Source organism: Pelodiscus sinensis, chromosome 3 (assembly GCF_052426305.1).
Source record: "Pelodiscus sinensis isolate ZL-2025 chromosome 3, ASM5242630v1, whole genome shotgun sequence".
NCBI classification, from domain to species: Eukaryota; Metazoa; Chordata; order Testudines; family Trionychidae; genus Pelodiscus; species Pelodiscus sinensis.
Window position 1 is genome coordinate 141,431,881 of NC_143054.1, and position 20,891 is coordinate 141,452,771.

The 20,891-nt window shown below is 54.3% G+C and overlaps 1 protein-coding gene across 9 annotated transcripts in view; it reads left to right on the forward strand.

The window, feature by feature from the left end:
• The window catches only part of TJAP1 (tight junction associated protein 1), a 54,218-nt gene extending 40,770 nt beyond the window's left edge, over positions 1–13,448 (forward strand). For 8 of the 9 annotated variants that reach the window (XM_089777394.1, XM_075925007.2, XM_075925006.2 and 5 more), the window contains 6 exons: positions 553–714; positions 1,336–1,402; positions 1,851–1,880; positions 3,187–3,294; positions 4,840–4,923; positions 9,233–13,448. In XM_089777394.1, the coding sequence (XP_089633520.1) occupies positions 553–714; positions 1,336–1,402; positions 1,851–1,880; positions 3,187–3,294; positions 4,840–4,923; positions 9,233–10,549 (1,768 nt within the window). In that variant the 3' untranslated portion in view covers positions 10,550–13,448. The remainder of the gene's footprint in view (positions 1–552; positions 715–1,335; positions 1,403–1,850; positions 1,881–3,186; positions 3,295–4,839; positions 4,924–9,232) is intronic. The other variant, XM_075925008.2, reaches the window with a different exon arrangement.
• The last annotated feature ends 7,443 nt before the right edge of the window (positions 13,449–20,891 follow it).

Consider the following 20,891-nt stretch of genomic DNA (forward strand, 5'->3'; position numbering starts at 1 on the left):
AACCCATGGCATGAGTGACAGCAACCCAGAGCAGGAGCCGATCTGCAACTGCCCCCAAATTGTCCATGCATCTCACTCCTATCCTCTTCTGCATCCCCTCTAGTCCACTTCTGCTCTCCCTCCCCGCCCCCGCTCTTTCAGTGCCCATAGTCTGCAGAGCCCCTCCCCCCCCAAGTCCTTGTTCTGAGTCCAGAGGAGTAACTGGGTCTTGTGGGGATAGCGTACACACACAGCCACTTTTCAGACACCATCAGACTCACTCCGTTGTGGGTGTGTGAGGAGGGATGAAATCTGAGTCTAAAGAATCCCCTCCCAGTCACACGGGACATCTGTGTGTGAAATGCCTGCATGCTCCCCAATAGGTGAGCCGGAAAGGGAATGGCGGCCTTTGGCAGCTGTTTAGATGATGCCACCAGAACCACCTGGGAGCCTCTTCTCTATCTGTGTGGGGTCTCTGCTTCTCAGGATCCTGAAGTGAGCTTAGGTGTGGGGTGTCTGCATGAGCCCTGAAGTGCCACCACTTACTGAGGGGTGTTGCTCTGTGTGCCTCAGGCTGCTGCAGCATGAGAACGAGGAGCTGCGCCGGCGGCTGGCCTATGTCACTAACAAGATGGAGGCGATGGAGAGGGAGCTGGAGTCTGGCCAAGACTACTTGGAGCTAGAGCTGGGCCAGAACCGTGAAGAGCTGGAGAAATTTAAGGACAAATTCCGCAGGTATGGCAAACGCCAGAGGAGAGAACGTGGCTGTGGGGAGATAGGGAACCTCTGTCTAGGGGTCACTTGGCTGCCTGGAGAAGGACACAGAGATACCGAGAAAGCTCAGCACCCATTGTAATAATGCAGCTGCCCGTGGGAGGGAGCACAGCAGTGCTACCCAGAAATTTAAGGCAGGAAATAGAAGCGATTTTTAATCAATGTGACTCGTTCAGAGGCTGAATGGTATTGTCTAAGCTGGAATTTACCCAGGATTTGAAAATGAATACCCTGACTAATGTAATGGGAAAACAGTGGCCATAGGTATCTGGGATCTGTTTTACGTCTCACCTGACAAGCAACCCCTTAGGAAGAACAGTGCTCACTGTCATCACGTTTGAACCCAGTACTGTAGAGTGCTCACAGACTCCCTGAAGCAGACTGTGTTTTCCATGGAAGTATCCCAGCCAAATACTGATCACAGCTACCAAGTGAGAGTATCAGAGCAAGGAGTTAACATGTCTGTGCACTCTGCAGCAATCAGTCTTTCCTTGGGGGGGGCTCTCACTTCCCAAGCTATGGAGAGGACTTGAGTTAATGGCCTGGTTTCCTATTCACCTGGACATTCGTGCTTCTGCTTAGGTTACAGAACAGCTACACTGCTTCACAGAGAACCAACCAGGACCTGGAGGAGAAGCTTCATGCCCTGGTAACTGATGCACTGAGCCTCTGGGGAGAGGAAGTGGAGGAATCTGGTGTGTTGGGATGCAAGGAGGGGTGGGGGACTCTGGCTGACAGGTCAGGCATTGCAACAGATTGTGGGGGGAAGTTCTGGCCATGACCCTCCCCAGGCCTAGCCTGGTGTCCTGAACTGAATACTTTGCCGAGCTCCCACTTTATCATGCCCAAGAACTTGGTTTGCCCACAATATAGTTGCATGTAATTGTCATGTTGCATCTGCCTCTTTGAAAGGCGCTAGAGACTCCAGGGGATCGCCCTCGGGGGCTCAGGCAAGTGGAGCAGAACCTGTGTGTGTGCATTGTGTGTGTGCATTGTGTGCATTCATAACACTCATGGCTGTTTCTTTTCTCTCCCTCCCTCTCTCTCTCTCCTCCCCATGCTGCTGCTGGCACACGCTGGGTGCACTCACCTCTCAGGCCTCTCTCAGCCAAAGCTGGATTTTTGCAGTTGCGTCTTTTCATTTATGTGGTTTTTTTCCCCTTCTTCACATGTCTAAGCCTGTCATTTTCATTGTCAGTCACACATTACTTGGCCCTTTTGCACCATCCTAGCTTGAGGGGCCCCAAACCTTGTCCAGCCCAGGGCTCCACCTCTGCAGCACAAAGCAGCTGCCCACAAAGATGACAGGTCCTAGCATGCAGTGCTCTGTCAGAATGTGAACATTTGCTTCTGATCCAAATGGAGCATTGCCTGCTAGACAGCATAGTGTCTACAGCCGGCAACACTGTGTTATGGTGGTGGGTGGCTGAGAGCCCATTTGGTCACCCATACTGTAAGTAAACAGATGCTAGTTCTAGCTGTGATAAGTCACCTGCCCATAAAAAAGTATACAGGGTCAGTTCTCTCCCTTGGCACTAGGAGCTTTCTGGATTCATTATATTTCTACAGCTGCCCAAAAGTCAGTCCATGTTTCAGAAATGCCCTGTCCGTGCATGCAGCACTACCTGTCACACTGGGCCCTGCTGCCACTGCTGCTCCACAAGTGAGCTGGGTTAGTTACACACTTGGAGCAGATTCCAGTGGCCGTGACGAATTGGGACAGGCAAAGGATCTGGCTTGGGAGCTGTTACCTGCCACTGCTAGTAGCCTCCATGTCTGTCTGCTCCAAGCAGGAGCCCAAAGGGTGTCCTTTGGGAAGAGAATTAACCAAGAAGAAACTGCCCAGACAGATCCTTTCACACCAGAGCAAGCCCTGGAGTCTTCCCAGAGCTCTTATTCAAAAGCAGAAGCTTCTCGATGCTGAATCAACTGCTGCATCCGTCTTTGTCTCCCATGCCTCTCTGAGCAACATCTTCCTGTTGCCATGGTGGAGAGGATTGGATGTCATAAACCCAGCGGCCTTTGCTGCTGGTGAAAGGTGTTTGATTGACAGGGACTGAATCCTTTGCATATTTCCAGAGAAGCTTCAGTGCAAGCTTCTTCCCTGCTGCCAGTGTGATCTGCTTGTGGCTCTAAAGCTGAGAGAGTTCTGTCGCTTCATGCTCCTACTGCAGGAAGAGTAGGGAGTGGAGCTGTGCTGTACTGTGAAGGATCAGATTCACCTCACTTCAATACCTAACAGATATGGCAAGAATTCTGTGTTGTCAGAGACCCTCCCTCAATGAAGAGCCAGGACTGTTTGTTACTTGTCTGTCTGGAAGGTTTTGTTTCCAAGCTGAATGTGGTCTTGTGCTATGCAGAGGGCTTGGTGGGTGAGAGGCCAGGCTAGCCTGTGCTGGGGGGGGATTTATGCCTTATATTTCTGTGCCCCAGATAAAAAAGGCAGAGCTGGACCGGAAAACCCTCGACTGGGAGATCGTGGAGCTTACTAACAAGCTACTAGATGCCAAAACCACCATCAATAAACTTGAGGAACTCAATGTAAGTGTCCAGTCCACAGCCTCTGTCTGCTCAGTGTGGGGAAATGAGGATGTAGAACAGGGATGGGCAAGAAACCTCTTGCAGGCTGGATGTGGCCCACCAAGCCACTGGATCTGGCCCACAGACCACCCTGCCAGGACCCTCAGCCATGCAGCTGTGGTCTGAAGCAAAGGCTGCTCTGTGAGACTCTCTACTCTGGAAGGAGGGTGATCTCCCAGCCCAAGCCTCAGAAACAACTGGCCAATAGGAACTAACCCCAGCTAATCTCTCAGCTCCTATTGGCTGGAAACAACCAACCAACAGGAACTGAGAAATTGGAGAGCCACATGGAGGGAGCAGCCCACACTTTTAAGCAGTCTGGGGCTGCAGCAAGCAGGGAGCCCAGCCTGCCTTGGGGGGATGCTGCAGGCCTGGAGACACTTAGGTAAGCACCTCCCAGCCAGAGCCTACCTCTGGCACCTCTGCCCCTCCCATATGCCCCGGGTCATCATCCAAACCCTCTGCACCCTTCTGCCCTAGGTCATAACTCCCTCCCAGACTCTGTACCGCCTCCTATGCCCTTCCCCAGACCAGAATCCTCTCCTGCACTCCCACTCTCTCCCTGACCCTACACCCCAGTCCCTTGACCCAGGTCACAACCGTCTCCTCTACCCAAACTCCCTCTCAGATCCACACCGTCTCTTGCACCCCACTCCCTTACCATGTGCGCCCTCTGTAACCAACCTCCATCTTACACCCTGCACCTCCTCCACAGAAAAGTGTGGCCCTTGACCACTTTGCAAAATCTTGGAGTGGTCCCCCACCAAAAATTAGTGCCCGCCCCTGGTGTAGAAGAACCGTGGCTGAGTCATCCAAAGTCTGGTCTATAATTTAATTACTAAGGGTTGGCGAGGGGTGAGCAGCACATGGCTGGCATTCATCTGTGCTAATTTTGGGGAGCTAAGGGGTGCCAGACAGGGGAAGCAGGAAATAGCTCCATTGACCTGCTTCCTAGAAAGTTAGTAGAAAACAAAATCTAAGCTTGCCATATGAAATGGCAGCAAAAAAAGGCCCATCTGAGTTTGGGGTGCAAAGCTGGGAGAGGATGGTCCCTCCATGCAGCTTTGTTGCAGCAGTACCTGAGACTTTGCACTTGATTCTGGATACCCTGTCGGCTGGAGTTCGGGGAAGGGCAGTGAGGGCCTGTTTGGTGGTGATCTCTCCCAATTGGCTGACAGCATTAGAGGGAGAGGTACAGACCCTCACAGATATTTGGAGGGTGAGGAGCTCCTACAGGCTGGGTGTGAAGCGGGAGCGTGGGGCTGAAATTGAAAGGCACTCAGCTGTGTGGCGGAGAGGTACTGGTCTGTGAAGGAGTCTCCCTAGGGAAGCAGTGGGAGCCCCATGGTGTGGGGTGACCTCCCCTCCCCCATGCAAGTGAGGTGCTTGCTCAGGATGGGTCGGGGCCTGCATGTGTGGCTGGCTGGCTGGCTGGCTGGCTGGCTGTGTGGCGCGGGGGGGAGGCAATGCCAGGGTGACCCCCTCTTCCTGTGCGGTCTCTTGCAGGAGCGCTATCGGCAGGACTGTAACCTCGCAGTGCAGCTGCTCAAGTGTAACAAGTCCCACTTCAGGAACCACAAGTTTGCTGATGTGAGTAGCCAGCTCTGCAGCAAGGCTGGGGAGGGGCTCACAGCTGCTTTGTGTCTGGCCCTTTCTCCATGCCTGGCCACTCTCGCCTGTAAGCAGGAAAGGAGCTGCCTTGTGTCTCAGCAACTCCCTTCCCCAGAGCATTGGGCAGAGGTGTAAGGAGCTCCCAACCCTCTGTGCAAGGCCTTGGCTTGCTCCTCTTTCAGACTGGCTGCATTTGACATCTGTCGGAGGTTGTTACTAAAAGAGCCTTGAGCTACATTTCCAAGGAAGGGAGGGGTGGTGTTTCCAGCACAGTAGCCTTGAATCTGATAGCCTGTTGGGTGCCTGAAGTCAGCTAGCAGCGGAGCAGGCCTCTCACTGACCCCTTGTCTTCTCCCCCATTTGCACCTGGCTGTGTGCAAGGCCCATCCTGCCTACTAAGGGACCAGGTGAATGAGGATGCAGCTGGTCTGACTCATCTGCCACTGATGGGGCTACCCGTGCAGGTCTGGGGACACTCACCATGCCTGCAGGCTCGCAGAGAGCAAGTTTGTGGGTGCACAGTAGGGTTGGGAATATGGGAGGCCGTCCTGTCCTGTCCTGTCCCCCGGGTGAGGGAATTACCCATGCTTGTGATGGCGTTTCTTGTTCCTCTCGTCCCCTGGAAGGGGGTCTGACCCCAACCCCAGAATTCTCGTGCCCTCTCTATAAAGTCTTGTCACGTGGGCCCCTGAGAACAGTGGTTCCCAACCTTTTTTACACTGTGGACCTCCAAACCCATTCACAAACTTCTGGTGGACTGGTAACATTTTATTTTCATAGTTGCATATTCATTATACAAATAATGAATATGCAAATAAACTGTTACCAGTCCCTAAGGGTGTGTCTACACTACCACCCTAGTTCGAACTAGGGTGGTAATGTAGGCAACCGGAGTTGCAAATGAAGCCCGGGATTTGAATTTCCCGGGCTTCATTTGCATAAAGCCGGGCGCCGCCATTTTTAAATGTCCGCTAGTGCGGACTCTGTGCCGCGCAGCTACACGCGGCACGGACTAGGTAGGCTTCCTAGTCCGAACTACCTAGTCTGTGCCTCGTGTAGCCGCGCGGCACGGAGTCCACACTAGCGGACATTTAAAAATGGCGGCGCCCGGCTTTATGCAAATGAAGCCCGGGAAATTCAAATCCCGGGCTTCATTTGCAACTTCGGTTGCCTACATTACCACCCTAGTTCGAACTAGGGTGGTAGTGTAGACACACCCTCTCAGATCAGACTTTGCAGATATCAACACTGAAAAAAGAAATCACAGAAAAAGTTCCTCTCTGGCTGCTGGCAGGGGCAGCCCTTCCCCCAGGGGCAACTGGTGCCTGCAGAGGAAGGGGTGCAGGGAGGGGCACCCTATTTAGAAACTTTAGAAATGTTGCCAGATGTATAGGAGCTGGTGCCCCCCCTCACCCCAAATGCTACCCCCGGTAACCTCTGCCTTCCCTGACTCCCGCCCCATGGAGTGGAGGTGGGGAGAGCATTGTATCTCCCCATCTCCTTCTGTATAACCTCTGCACCTCTGTCTTCCCCAGCCAGGCTGTTCTTGCTCCCACACTCTCCTATCTTCCCCCACTCCCCCTTTTGCTCCTCCCTCAGAGTTTCCCTCCATTGCACCCCTGCTCCCATCCACCCCATCTCCCCAGAATCCCCCCCAACATCCCTTCAACACTTACTGCATCTTGCTCATGCCTCACATGTCCCTGTTCCCCTTCAGCCTGCTTATCTGCACCCCGCCCCTTCAGCCCCTTCTCACTCCCTCCACCCTGTACACTATGGGAGCTGGTGGCAGCTCCTCTGGGCCCAACCAGGGATCACAGCCAGCTCTGCTGAGAGCAGCCCGAGGCCAAACCCTTCCCCTGCAGCCCTGCTCCCAGTAGAAGGGGAGGGTGGTCTCTTACCTGCACCCAAGTGCTGCCTGCCCTGCAGCAGGGGCTGGCCAGACTGGGGACGCTGCCCTGGGAGCGGCTCCCAGGGAACAGCTTTCTATATACCACTGGCGCTGTGGGAGATCCCCTGCCCAGCAGCACCCTTCCACCTCCATAGCCGTGGCTCAGGGATCTGGCCTGGAGCCTGTCCTCAGAGTCCCCACAAGCAGAGGCTGCAAGTTGCTCCCTGCTGCTGTCCTAAGCCAGTGATGGCTTCCCCCAATTCCTGCTGCTGCACCGGGCTCCAGACTCCTGCTGGCTGCTGCTGGATCCTACTGCGACACCCCCTACTCCTACCGCAGGGTTGCGGCCTGGCAGCCAGCAGTTCGCGGCCCAGCGGTTGAGAACCACTGCCTTAGAGGGCTCCCAGCGCCCTGCACATCCAACCCTGGTGCTTGTCTTTTGTGAGCAAGCAGTTGTCTGGTATGTTACCCCCAGGCATATGTCACATTAACTCCATAGGGCATGTATCAGTTATTGCCGGTGTAACCGTCACCTCCCAGCTGACTCCAAACAGGAGCTTTGAATTCTGCCCCCAAAGGGCTTGGCACTTGGATGCCACCCAAGGCAAAATGCAGCTGAGCAGCTGTGCAAGGACCTTCTGTCTCCCATCCACCCACTACTCCCCTTCTGTGCGCCCTGGGCTCACCTGTCTGACTGCAGGATCCTTCTTGCAGCAGCCTGTGCCATGGCTCTGGACCTGGGGGTTTCAAGTGGGAGTCCACAAAGCCCAACCCCAATCTTCTGCCATGGTGGTTGTGTGGCCAGTCAGAGGGCAGCATGGGATTGAATAGGGCAAGGTGCTTACCTGGCTGGCAGTGGCAGGGTCAGTGCTCACCCCAGCTCTGCAGCCAGTTTGAAATGCCTGGCACACCTTGATTGTTGCCAGCCTGCTGTTGAGCTCGAACCCAGCAGCTAAACCAGGGGTGGGCAATAATTTTGTATGGGGGGAGGGGGCACTCTAAGAATTTGGAGAGTGGTCGAGCCAACACTCTTCCATGATATTAATGGAGGAGGTGTGGGGTCTGGGATGGAGTTTGGGTGCGGGAGGGAGTTTGGGTGAAGGAGGCAGTTGTAACCGAGGGCACTGGACTGGAGTGCAGGGGGTTGGCTTGTGACCTAGGGCAGGGAATTGGGGTATAGGAGGGGAATGCAAGGGTTTGGGTTGTGAGCTAGGGCAGGAAGGGACTGTGATCTGGGGTAGGGGATTGGGGTGCTGGCTTTGGGAGGGGGTATGGGTGCAGGAGGGGTGCAGAAGATTTGGGTAGGTGGAGTAGGGGGCAGAAAGTTGGGGAAAGGAGGGGCTGAGTGCCAGAGACAGGTTCTGGCCAGGAAACTTATCAACCAGCAGCCCATTCCTGAATCAGCGTGTCTGCCTGTTCCACCCCCTGACAAGCTGCAGCCCTGTGACATGTGAATAACTAGGAGCACCTTGTGCGTTATAGCTGCCTGTTATTGAAACAGGCAGCTCCCATTGGCCAGTTTCTGGCCAGCCGGCCAGCCAATGGGATTGTGCTGGCGGCGGGAGCAGCTCCTAAAGCTTTCTGCCCCTCCCCTCTGGGATGAATTTTTAAAGTGAAATGCGGGTGGGGCGAGGCAAGCAGGGAGCCTGCCTGGGGCTCCCCGCAGCATCCACAGGCTGGATCCAGCCTGTGGGCTGTATTTTGCCCAAGCCTGAGCTAAACCCTCAGTGAAGTGGTGGTGGTGGTGGGTCCCCAAAGCTCTGTCCCAGCTGCTAATGCCCCAGTGAGACAGCTGGGTCAGGCAGAGCAACTGGCAAGTGGAAGCCCAGTCATCAATACTGCTCCCAGGGCAAGCTGCCAAGGCAGTGGGGTTGTAATTACTGTGTGCTCCCTGGGAGCTGCAGATCCTGTCAGTGGGGGCTTTTCAGTCACTTCTGTGCAACCACCAGCTGATTTTTCCACTGATCAATAGCCCCTTAGCCTAGCATACCCCAGCTAGGCCTCAGCTCCACACTCATAAGCCATAGGCCTAAGGCTTGTGAGCAGTCTTCCCTCGCTCCCTCTTCCGAATGGGGCCCTTCGGTCAGGCGTGGGGCAGGCCCCTGTGCTCTGAGAACAGCAGCATCCTGCAGCCGGAAGTTAGAGCTGGGAAAGTTCTAAGTCCTCCTGTGGGGCTGGCCTATTCTGAGGATGGGGAGGGCGACATGCCAGTGGCTGGCCCATACCCAGGCGATGGGGAGCAGTTGTGGACGTTAGGGGTAAGGCAAGTGTGGGGTGTTTGCTAGGGCTGGGTGGAGCAGGGTCCCAAGTGCTGCTTGTGGCTCTTTCCCGGTCTCTCCTGGCTCTGCTGAGGGGCCATTTGAGATCCTGCTTAATGCTCTCTTGCTTTCTCCCTAGCTTCCCTATGAGCTGCAGGACATGGTCAATAAGCACCTGCACAGCACCCAGGGGTCCCCAGGCCCTGGGCAGGATGCTGCACATACCCTAGCCCCATCCGATGTCGTGCCCACTTCAGTTATTGCCAGAGTCTTGGAGAAGCCAGAGTCACTGGTCCTGAACTCAGCGAAGTCCAGCAGCGGCAGCTGCCCCATGGCTGAGGACGTCTTTGTGCACGTGGATATGAGTGGAGCTCTGCCAGATGCCTGCCCCAGCCCGGGGCTGCCAGGGAAGGAGAGAGGGGAGGTGGGGAAGCAGCAGAATGGGGGTTGCAAGCCACAGAGCAGTGTGGAGAGCCTGTCAGAGGAGGTGCCAGCCTTTGAGAAGCTGAGCCCCTACCCCACTCCCTCCCCTCCCCACCCCATGTACCCAGGGCGCAAGGTGATTGAGTTCTCTGAGGACAAGGTGAGGATTCCAAAGAACAGCCCCCTACCCAACTGCACCTATGCCACGCGGCAGGCCATCTCCCTGAGCCTGGTGCAGGGAGAGGATGAGAGCAGTGACCGGCACCGGACGCTCCCTAACAGCCCTGGCTCAGAGGGCCGCCACTCCGCCTCCAGCTGCTCCTACCAGCCATCTCCCAAGGCAGCTCGGGCACATGGCTCCTCGCAAAGCAGCCCTTTCAGCAGCCCACCCCAGATCCCCAGCGCCTTTGCTAGCTCGGCCAGCTCGGAGGAGGACCTCCTGGCCAACTGGCAGCGGATGTTTGTGGACAAGGAGCCCCCCACTTCGGAGCAGGTGCTGGTGAGCCGCACTTCCTTCAGCCGTGACATGGCGCCCGAGCTCCAGAAGCGATTCAGCCGTTCCATGCTGGAGCTGGGCAGGGCAGCCTCGGCCTACTCAGACGGTGAGGAGTCTGCACAGAGCTGCAGCTGGACCGTGAGTCGGGACTCAAGTGTGGACACAGACAGCACCGAGTCCCGAGCCCGCAGGAGCCATTTCTCCTCCGACTATGGCACAGACTTCTCCCAGGATGAGGCTCGGAAGCTGCTCCAGGAGAGTGGTGGGGTTACTGCTGAGCCCAGCAGCCCCCCACCGGAGAAGCACAAGGACTATGTGGACCTGGGCTCACCTGGGAGCCCAGCTGAGGAAAGGGAAATGCTACTGCAAGCAAGCAAGGAGAGCAGAGCGGGGGGAGCCCTGGAGGAGAGCGGGGAATGCAGGAGCAAGCCTCCCTCAGGGCGGCCACACCGCAGCCCCAAGAGGATGGGTGTTCACCATCTCCATCGCAAGGATAGCCTGACACAGGCCCAGGAGCAGGGCAACCTGCTGAACTGAGGCTGAGCAGGGAGCAGTGCCCCAGAGCAGTGCTGCAGTCACCTTCCAGCCAGGGCTGCCTCACCCTTCACGGCGTTGGTGGCCCTGGCACCACTCACCCCAGAGTGCTCCAGGCTTCACTCTCCCCTTATGTTTAGTCTGGTGTTGATACCAGAGGAGCCAGGATCTCGTGCCCATCACAGTAGAACACACACTTGGGGCCTCGCTCGCCCTGGCATGCGTGCCCATGCCTGTGCCCACCCGCCATGAGTCCGGTGCCTGCCCTCACCCTCAGTCTTGCAGCCCCACCCTGGCACCGATGCCCTCCCTCACCTTGGTACCCGTGCCTGCCCTCACACTCATGCTCACAACCTTGCCCTGGCACCCATGTCCCTGTTCCCATTGCAGGCTGATGCCCATGGCTGCTGTGTTCCTACCTTTCAACTTGTGCCAACAAGTAGAAAATCTTTTCCTGATCTTGTCTGATCCCTGTGAGCTCCTGCAGGCTATGAGTGGGGCATGAGGACTTCCCTGGAGGAGGGGTGTTCCTTGTCACCTGGCCCTGAGGGGGGTGGGGGTGGAGAGTATTCCTTGTCACCTGGCCCCCTGGTGTGGGTCAGGAGCATTGAGTTGGAGACTTCTGTTTTGCTAACCTCCTCCCCCCCGGTCATGTGGATCTGTATGGAAACTAGGTGACAACGGTAGCTGTTTCTCCTTCAAAGCTTCCTCTGCAGATCACTGTTGCTAAGCTCATGGGCCTGGCCTAGCACATGACTCACGCAGAGGCAATGCACTGGGAGAGCCCCGGTTCCTCTGTTGTGGGACTGGGCCATAGCTACTCCCCTGCAGTTGCTCAGCAAGGCTGGCCTACAGAATCCCATGGCAGTGGTTCCCCATGCCGTGGGTTAGATTGAATGTTTGTGTCTCCGTCTCTAGGCGCTGTTGCACTGGCCTAGCTCTTGTTTGAATGGGTCTCTACTCTGCTCCTGGGTCTTCCTCTCATTTTTCTTCTTCCCAGGCCTTTGCTTTTCCAGTGTTTTCTTTTCCTGCATACATGAACAAAGCAGCTGACAGCCAACCCATTGTCTGCCCAGGGATCTAGTCTGAGGTCCTGCCCTAGGAACTACCCCCTCTCTTCCCATTCTGGCTTTTCTGCTCCAGTGGAGCCATATGGACTTCAGGGCAAGAATTTACCCCAGGAGAGCAATACATGCAGGACAGTAGCAAGCCATCTCTGGGTAGGGCCCCAGCAAGGGCCCCAGGGAGAGCAGGAGACCTGAGGAGCAGGGCTTATTGCTTCTGTCTGCAGACACGGTACCTCAGCTGAGCAAGGCCCCTGTGCACATGCACCCCTTTTCTGGCTGGATCCCGGACTGACTCTGGTGCCCTTCCGAGGCTTCCCCCCCTTGGGGCTGGAAATTTGTTTGGTTTTCCTTGTGTTGGTACCATTTTCCTTTCAGTGTTTGTGTGCTCAGTGTCCCAGGGGCAGGGGAGAGGTCTCTAGTGTAGATATTTTATTTGGGGCATAGAGCCCTGGTGTCTAGTTAGTTTTCTGACCTGCCCTTGCCTATCTGTATTTTTACCTCTGCACCCAAAAGTATACCCCAGAGCACTGGCATGGGTCCCTGTGCTGCTCTGTTGGGCTGGAGGACCCCTTCCTCGGCCATGGAGGGTTTGAAGCAGGAGCTACCTGTGTTACAGCTGTGTATGAAGCGTGCGGCCTGTCCCTGCAAGAAGGAAACCTCATTCAAACACCCTGCAGGAGATGCTGCCCTGTTGCAGTGTCCTTTCCTGTTTGTAGCTGTTGGCAGCCAGGGCCAAAGCTTTGCTCTCAGACCCAGCCTGGAGGCTGCAGGGCCTGTGAAAGGGAGCAGTTTCCTGTCCAGTGTCTCTTGGCCACCCAGCCTGGGGCTGCTCCCTGTGTGGGTTGGCTTGGGCACTCCGCTGCCTGCACACTTGCCTTGCTCCTGGCCACTCAGCTCAGCATGGAGCTGGGTCAGGACTCAGTATTTCAGCGCAGCGACTCTCAAAAATTGGTGCTAATGGTGGGAGCCTCTCCTCAGCCTGCAAGGTACTAATCCTCAGTGCTGGGTAGCGGAGGAGTTCTTTGCCCAGCTCAGCTCCTCTCTGCTGTAGCCTCCTTGCAACATGAGTGCTGAGGTCCAAGCTGCTGCCTCCTCCCACCCCCTCTTCATGCCCCAGCCACAGGGCCTCTCCTGTTGATTGGGTTCCTGGGCCCAGGCTGTCCCTTGTCAGCAGCTTGACTCCAAGCCTCCTGCTTGGCTTGGTGGCCTCATTTGTGTGTCATGACCTTGCTTCGAGCTGCAAATGTATGTCGGGAGCTGGCTGAGACTGGCCTGGGCCGTGTCTGCTCCTGGTCAGTGTAGGTGGGCCCAGTCCACTTCCCTCTCTCCACACGGTGCTTCCCCTCCTGGCTCAACACCAAGGACTCTGGTTGTCCTGCAGTTGGCTGTTCAGTTCAGACAGGTGGTTCAGACCCAAATGAAACCCCCCTGATTGCTGAAGCAGCTGGTCCCCGTGAGGCAAATTTCTCTATTGCCTCGATCACAGCAGGATAGAAGCAAGAGGAGGGGAACAGTCCCAGCCCAGGCCCTGAATCTGCAGTGCCATCTCCTTCGGAGGGTGACCTGGCAGCCGCAGAACCCACGAGAGGAATGTTGAGGGGAATTTTTTGTGCAGCCAGGAGAGAAGGAACAACCTGCTTCTGGGCTGCATCCATGGGGCGTCAGACTTTGCACTCCTACTTGTGTCTAGCAGTATTGACTCTTGGGGGGGGGGGGCAATTTTCAGTGTCCTAATTCCAGCCTGTTAATCTACAACTAACGTGGGTTTTTTTCTGAGATTTTCAAACTGATGTATATTTTAAAACCAGAAATAAACTATTTTAAAAGTAGTAAAAGTTGTAAGGTAGGATGTGGGTTGCTTTCACTGCAGGGTGGGAGCCAAATTGGAGGCCCTCTTGTGACAAGCTGCTGTGCTGGGGATGGGGGGAGACAAGGTCCTGCCTGCCACCCCCTGGCTCATTGGGGGTCAAATTAGTGTATGGCTTATCTTTTCAGCTGATATCCTGGCTCTTCCTTTCACCCTTCAGTACCTGTCTGCACTTGAACTACACTGTATGGCTGTGTCTAGACTGGCCAGTTTTTCTGGAAAATCAGCCGCTTTTCTGGAAAAACTTGCCAGCTGTCTACACTGGCCGCTTGAATTTCCGCAAAAGCACTGACTTCCTACTTTAAGAAATCAGTGCTTTTTGCGGAAATACTATGCTGCTCCCATTCGGGCAAAAGTCCCTTTTGCACAAAACTTTTGCGCAAAAGGGCCAGTGTAGACAGCTGAGATTTGTTTTGCGCAAAAAAAAACCCTATTGCGAAAATGGCGATCGGGGCTTTTTTTGCGCAAAAGCGCGTCTAGATTGGCCAGGGATGCTTTTCCGCAAAAAGTGCTTTTGCAGAAAAGCATCCATGCCAATCTAGACGCTCTGTTCCAAAAATGCTTTTAACGGAAAAGCATTTCCGGAAAATCATGCCAGTCTAGACGTAGCCTGTTTGTTCAAGAGGTCTCGTTACGCAGAGAATCTACTTGGCACTCACCAGGAATGGAGCAACAGGACAATGGATGGAGAATTCACATTGGTGAACAGTGATGGACCGAGGAGAAGTCAGATGAGCGTAGATACTGTGGGAGCTGCTCCATTGCTCATGGTGAATGTTGTCAGGTGTTCAGTTTCATTCAGGCCATTAAGTTTCTGGAATAATTGTCGCTCCTAGCAGAGTTTGCATGTCACTGACTTAGAAGCTGGTGGTACTAACAGGGGCACACTTTTTATCAAGGGTGCTTTTGCATGACTATTTTGTGATCCTAAACTAGCTGGCCTAAAGTGTCCTGCTTTCATATTTTGAAAATATAGATGTCCTGGAAAAAGCCAGCATCGTTTAACCAAAGCCAGCTTCATGGAGCCCCTAAGACTCAGGAGAGCAGCACAGTGCTCAAGGAAGAAAAGGGCACTGAAAACCTCTGAACCTTCTTGTGGCTGATTGTTCCTGTGTTGTAATTCCAGGGCTCAGTCTTGCACCTTTTCTAACTAGCCCACAAGTGCCAAACTCTTGATGCCAACTGTGCTGCTTGGTGATTTTCTTAAAAGCCCCAAACATTGGAGCCATGTGATTCGATGAGACTAGCAGCTTTCATTTAAAAGAAGTGTCTTTCTAACCCTTGTGGTTGTGGAGAAAAGCTGGCAAATATGATCCAAGGGCACCTAAAGGCTCAGAAAGCCAGAGGCAAAGAAAAAGAACCCACTGTTTAAATTGTACTAGTCTGGGGGGGGGGGGATTGTGATTTTTTTGAATATTGCTTGTGATGCTGTGAGCCCCTCAGGAAAAGGCTGCTCAAGTCTGAGGGATAAAGGGGCTGCTGATCTCATGGTGATGCTCTCTCTAGAGCACTTTAGGAACTCCCTGGCCAAGACCTGATAGCTAAGCAGAGGAAGGCTTGGGCTTGCCTGCCTCTCCATCTGGTAGTTTGGACTTAGCCAGTGCTGCCTCCTTGCTGTGTTCTCCTCCCTTATCCCCATTTTAGTTATGGTTACTGCTCCCTTTGTTCCTATCATTTTATTCTGTGCTCTGGAAGCAGCTGCCCTTTAATTCCAGCTCTGAAACACAATCTCCCTCTGCCTGGCTCCAACAAGGTGTGAGGGGCATTTTGCCCACTGTATGTATGCTGCTGGGCAGGCACTGTCTGGAGCCTTCCCCACAGGGAGCCTGCTCTATACCAAGTTCCTCTTAGCCCTGCCTCCCCAGCAGGGTTCTACCAAGGTACCTATCACCCTCCCTCACAGCATAGGCCGGGGTGGGCAATAATTTTTCATGGGGGCCACTCTCAAGAATTTGGAAAGTGGTCAAGGGCCACACTCTTCCATGTTAATGGAGGAGGTGTAGGGCCTGGGATGGAGGTTGGGTGCAGACGGGAGATTGCAATAATGGACTGGCATGTAGAAGAGAGTTCTGGGAGGGAGTTTGAGTGAAGGAGGAAGTTGTGACATGGTGTGATGGGGTAGGCTCCAGTCCCAGAGCAGATTCCCCCTTGGCTCTGGGAACACACAATCTCTTTGGCCTGGCCTCAATGCCCCTCGATCCAGGGTTATATGGCCCTCCGGCCTAGTTTCTAAAGTCAAGGCTTTTTCCCGGTCCAGGAGGCTGGATTATGGGGGGAGGGTTTGCAGAGGTAGGGAGACCTGGGCCCTCCCACTCCACCAAGTCCCAGCCCAGGGCCCTGTTGGTAGTGAAAATATCTACTGCCTGGTCGGCGGGGATGTCTGCTGGAACACGCTGACCTCCTGGAGGTCCTTCCTTCACCCTGGGCTGCTTCCTACCTCTTCCCCAACTGAGGCTACATCCCCGGGCTTGTGGCTAGTGATGTGGCTCCTAGGCGGCTGCATCAGCAGGCCTAGCTCCTGAGGTGGTGGTGATGGCAGGCCTGGCTTCAGGGGAGACGGGGGGGCAGTTCTTCCTTGTGCTCCTGCCTCCTTTGGCTACCTCCCCCAACTGCCTGCTTTCCCTGGCTTTTATCTGAGGCATCACTCTTGATCATGCCCAGCAGGGCTGTGGGGAGGGGGTCCACTCCGCCCCCAGGGCCAACTGAACTCCTTTAGCCGCAGTGCGGGGCAGTGCCACCTTGTCACACATGGGTTAAGAGACTAGGATGCAGAGGTTTGGGTTGTGACCTGGGGCAGGGGATGTGGGTGCAGGAAGGAGGACAGAGGGTTTGGATTGTGACATGGGGCAGGATCTGGGAGGGGATATGGAAATGGGGGGCAGGCGGTTTGCGTTATGTGGGGTAGCAGGTGCAGGAGGAGGGGCAGAGGGTTTGGGTTGTGACATGGAGCAGAGGATTGGGGTGCAGGATCTGGAAGCGGATATAGGGGCAGGGGGTAGGGGCAGAGCATTTGGGTTGTGATCTGAGGCAGAAAGGAGGCAAGGGGTTTGGGTTATGTAGGGTAGGGGGGCAAAGGGTTGGGGTATCAGAGGCAGGCGCTGGCTGGGAGACTTACTTGCTTGACTCCCAGCCAGCAGTCTTCTAAAGCAGACCTACCTGCCTGCCCCGCCCCTACACTTAGCTGCAGGACCATGTGGTTTCTGAACAGCTAGGAGCCTGAGGGGTGTGGGGAAGGGTGCCTTCCACTGAAACTGGCCAATGGTGGTATGCTGGGGGCAGGAGCAGCATGTGAAGGCTCACACTGTTCAAACAGAACCCTGCTGCAGCTTCTCTCAGTATCGTGGGGGGCAGGCAGGGAATCTGGCAGCCCACGGAGGGTATTTTGCCCAGGCCTGGCATAGGCCATGTTTGATAGAGTTGGTGCTTAGTTTTTGGGGAATGAGAGATGGTTTATCAAGGCACTGTCCCTGGGCCTCATCTGGAGGTGGATAACCCACCACTGCCCATCCTGCTTTTTTTGGGGGGGAGGGGGAAAGAGAGAAGGAATTGAGGGAGACTTACTGTGGGCTGAGGGGGGGAGGAGAGGAACAGAAGCATGTGGGCCCTCTTTGCTAATGTGAGAGGGTGTGAAGCTTGTGTCTTGCACCTTCCACAGGAGGAGCTTGAGCTTTGCAGATATTTTGGAATTTAGGTCTGTAGTCATCCAAGAGACCCCACTCTAGCCCTCACCTCTCTCGGGTGGAGATCCATGTCTCTGGCCCTCCTGACTGGGATTTCTCTCAAGCCTGCATGATGATGTTTCCAACAAGCCAGGCTGCCTAGAAGGCCAGTATTTTGGCTCTCTCTTCTGAGGCTCTGAACAGTGGTATAGCCAGCAGTTGGGCATTACCACACAGCTCTTGGGAAGCAAGCACATTCATAAGCTGAAAGTATTCCAGAAAAAAAGCATTTTAAACCCCCTACACATATGCTAAAAAGTTTGAGCAATCACCCTGACACTGATAGGTGTCAGCCCTTCCACAGTGACCAGGGGCCTCTCTTGGACAGCAGGGCCAGTTCCTTTGCTGGATCAGGAGGAAGATCCCGAGTCAATACAAGTTTAGGCTATTTATCCAAAAGTCTCTTCTTTGTCTACTGGTCTGTGAAGAACCTTATTTGAACTAGTATTTGTGAGTTTTGGCAGGCAGTGATACCTTGGTAGGGTTTACCTTGATTTACCTTAATCCCGCACCCCCTGGGGTTAGTTCCTGGAGGCAAACACAAATCATACAGTCATTTAAAACAATGGATCCCTGAGGATACTGTATAGGAGTGCACTGTTTGTTACATCTCCCCCATAAGTTACATACTCTCCTGACCTACAGTAATACACAAACTTTATACAGCAGCATCTTTCAAGGATAGTGCAGGAAATGACCCTGAGACTCTACTTTTATAGATGGGGAAACTAAGGCAAGGTGCAGGGAAACTGAGGCAAACTGAGACTCTGTTCAGGGTCACAGAGCTAGTGCTAGAATCCTGGAGCCTTGAATCCCAGTCCTGTACTTTACCAATAAGCCCATCCTTTCTCCAAGAATCTGGCTAGAACCTAAGCATATGACCTCCCAGTTACTTGGGTGCACGCTGCATTCTCTACTGTGCAAATCCTGCCTCTCCTACGTCCCCTCCCACCTACCTCTCAAAAGCCTGCCCGCTTTGCAGTAACACAGTTGCCCACCTCATGCAATGCTTTTTTGCAAGGGCCATGACAAACATTTTGCATTGCTGCCTGGGCTCTCAGCAGCCTGGGCTCCCCCCACCCACTCGTATAGAGGACTGCACACTGATCAGCAATCAATAGGCATATTCGGGCTTCATCACATGGCAACAGCTGGGGCTCTGAAGGGAAATGGACACATCAAACCTGCAGTGTTGTTGTGGAGAAGCCACACACAGTTAACTTGCAACTGCCTGCCTCCAATTGTAACCCCTGGCCCCTCCTTGTAGACAGGCTTGTTTCTCTCCAGCTCTCTCCTGAGAAAGATAGGTGCTGATACTCACACCCTGCCTGCTTCTACAGGGTAGGCCCCTGCCAGGGGCGGCCTTAGACTAGCTGCCAGCAGCTGGCACCCTAGGCAAACCATGCAATCGGCACCCCCACCTCCAAACCCCTCAATTATATTGCACCACCATTTGGCATCCCATTTAACTTGGCGCCCTAGGCGACCGCCTAGTTCGCTTATATGGACAGGCCACCCCTGGCCCCTGCTGCCCTGAGCTGTGTGTGGGTTGTTGCTGAGGCCCCATTATCCAACTTCTGAGATATTTCTTTGCCTCCCCCATTACCATAATATTCTGAGCACCTCACCATCTTTACTGTATTGATTCTCCCATACTGCGGAAAGGTTGAGCACTGATCTTAGCCCTGTGTCACACATGGGGAACTGAAGCAAAGAAAGGCTGAGGTTCAGTGATGTAAAGGTTCTAAAAATGCTGCGAGTGGCATTTATCCAAAGCAGCCAACCCCCGCTGACACCAGCTAGGCACCTCCCTGCAGTTTTAAGACCCAGAATAACTTTACAAACCCAGCTCTTAAGTGACTGCCCAAGGTCATACAGGAAGGCTCTTAGGTTCCCCTGAGACCCAGGTTAACACCTACCCATTTTGTCCTAGCTAGTTCACTGTTGTGATGCCTTCCTTTAACTTCATCTCAACAGCAGGCAGAAGGAGAGATTACAAAATGGGGCAAGAGCAGAGGCCAGGGCACTGATGGGCTCCAGTCACTTCACTGTGTAGCACACAGGAACACCTCAACATCTAGGTTGCGCTCGGAAGCCAGCAGCTCTCAGTTTCCCATTCAGTGTAGTCATGTGAAACGGCTGGGGGGTGACAAGTGTAGCCAGCATAGATGCATTGTACTGTTGTGGCCCCACTAGTGCTGGTGGGAGTACCTAGGAAGGCAGCCCTGAGCCAGGCTTGGAGCAGCCTGGGTATAAAAAACAGCCACACAGCAGCAAAGAAGTGAATGTGCTGATATTGCCATAGTGCCATGATGTCCAACACACTAGCCACATGTGGCTATTTGGCCGGTTGAGTGTGGCTAGTTCTGCTATAGCGAACTAGACACACAACTGGTTGGACACCATGGCCATCGTGCCTTTCACACCAGATGAGCTGTGGAGCTCTCCCCAGTATCAACTTGCCCAGCCTGGGCCTCCGACAGGCTCCTACCACAACCACATGGGAATGGATTGCTGTGTCCCACAACTCACCTAGCAGCTTGTCACTCCTGTCCCCTCTCTCCCCCTCCTCAAAGCCTTTCTCAAGTGCACAGTGCCCTGCAGCACACACAAGCCCTGCAAGGTAAGAGTTGAGCCTGCAGCCAGCCAAACCGTTAGGTACTGTAGAGCACTGCTGCCTCCTTGTGGCTCTTCTAGCTCTTGTAGTGTACTCACTCCCGTGTCCTGAGGGCTCGCTGCAGTGAGGGAAGGGTGAGCGCTCCATGCCACATCCAGATGCAGGTTCATTTTTCTAGTGGGGTTTGAAGCTCTCTAATGGCGATGTAAGGTTGAGCTCAGATGTGAAGGGGCACAGACCTGTTGGGTTTTACTCCGCCTGTCTCTGCAGCTGTTGACAGAAGAACTAGTTACAAGTGCCACAGGATTAGAGGGCAGGCCCCTGTTACTGCAAGGGCTTTCATCCTTTCTCACTGTAATTTCCTTCCACAATAGGGGGCTACAAAGACCTGGCTCAGCTTTGATTCCCTGTGGGAGCATATGCTTTGAAAATACCATCAGTGGGCAAGATTTCAGGGCTCTGCTCTGAGCAGCAGAGTGAGCTATGGAACACACAGGCCTCCTATATACTTGCACAAGATCCCGCTCTCTCCCATAAGGGCAGAACCAAGAACTACGCAGCCCATCCAGCCGCATAGCCAGCTCTGGGTCATAGATAGCAGAGACAGACAAGTAGAGTCTGGCTACATGGTCTTTGCTCAGACACCCTATCCAGAACCGGCTCCAAGACATGGAGTATTTGGTCTTGCCCCAGCTATCCGTGTCTTACCTTCTTTGGATAAATGCACATATATGATAAATTCTGGGGACACTTCTTGTCCCTTCCAAGCTGCATCCAGAAGCTCCTCTTAGGGGACTGTGGCTGGCTTCCTCTGATACCACTGTAGCCTGTGGTTTCCATCTGCAGCTCAGCAGGCACCTTAGTAGAGGGCAGCTCAGATGGCTGCTGCTAGCACAGCTGGCAGCTTCCAGCACAGCTGTCCCTTGCCATTGCTCTGCTGCGGAGATTCTACTGGATTCCAGGGCTCCCTTTGCGACATGTCTCTCCTTGTCTCCTCAATCAACCTCTCCCAGCCCATCCAATACCCTTCCCTGTCAGTGGGAGTAGGAATGACAGAGCCTCTTGCAGCTATGAG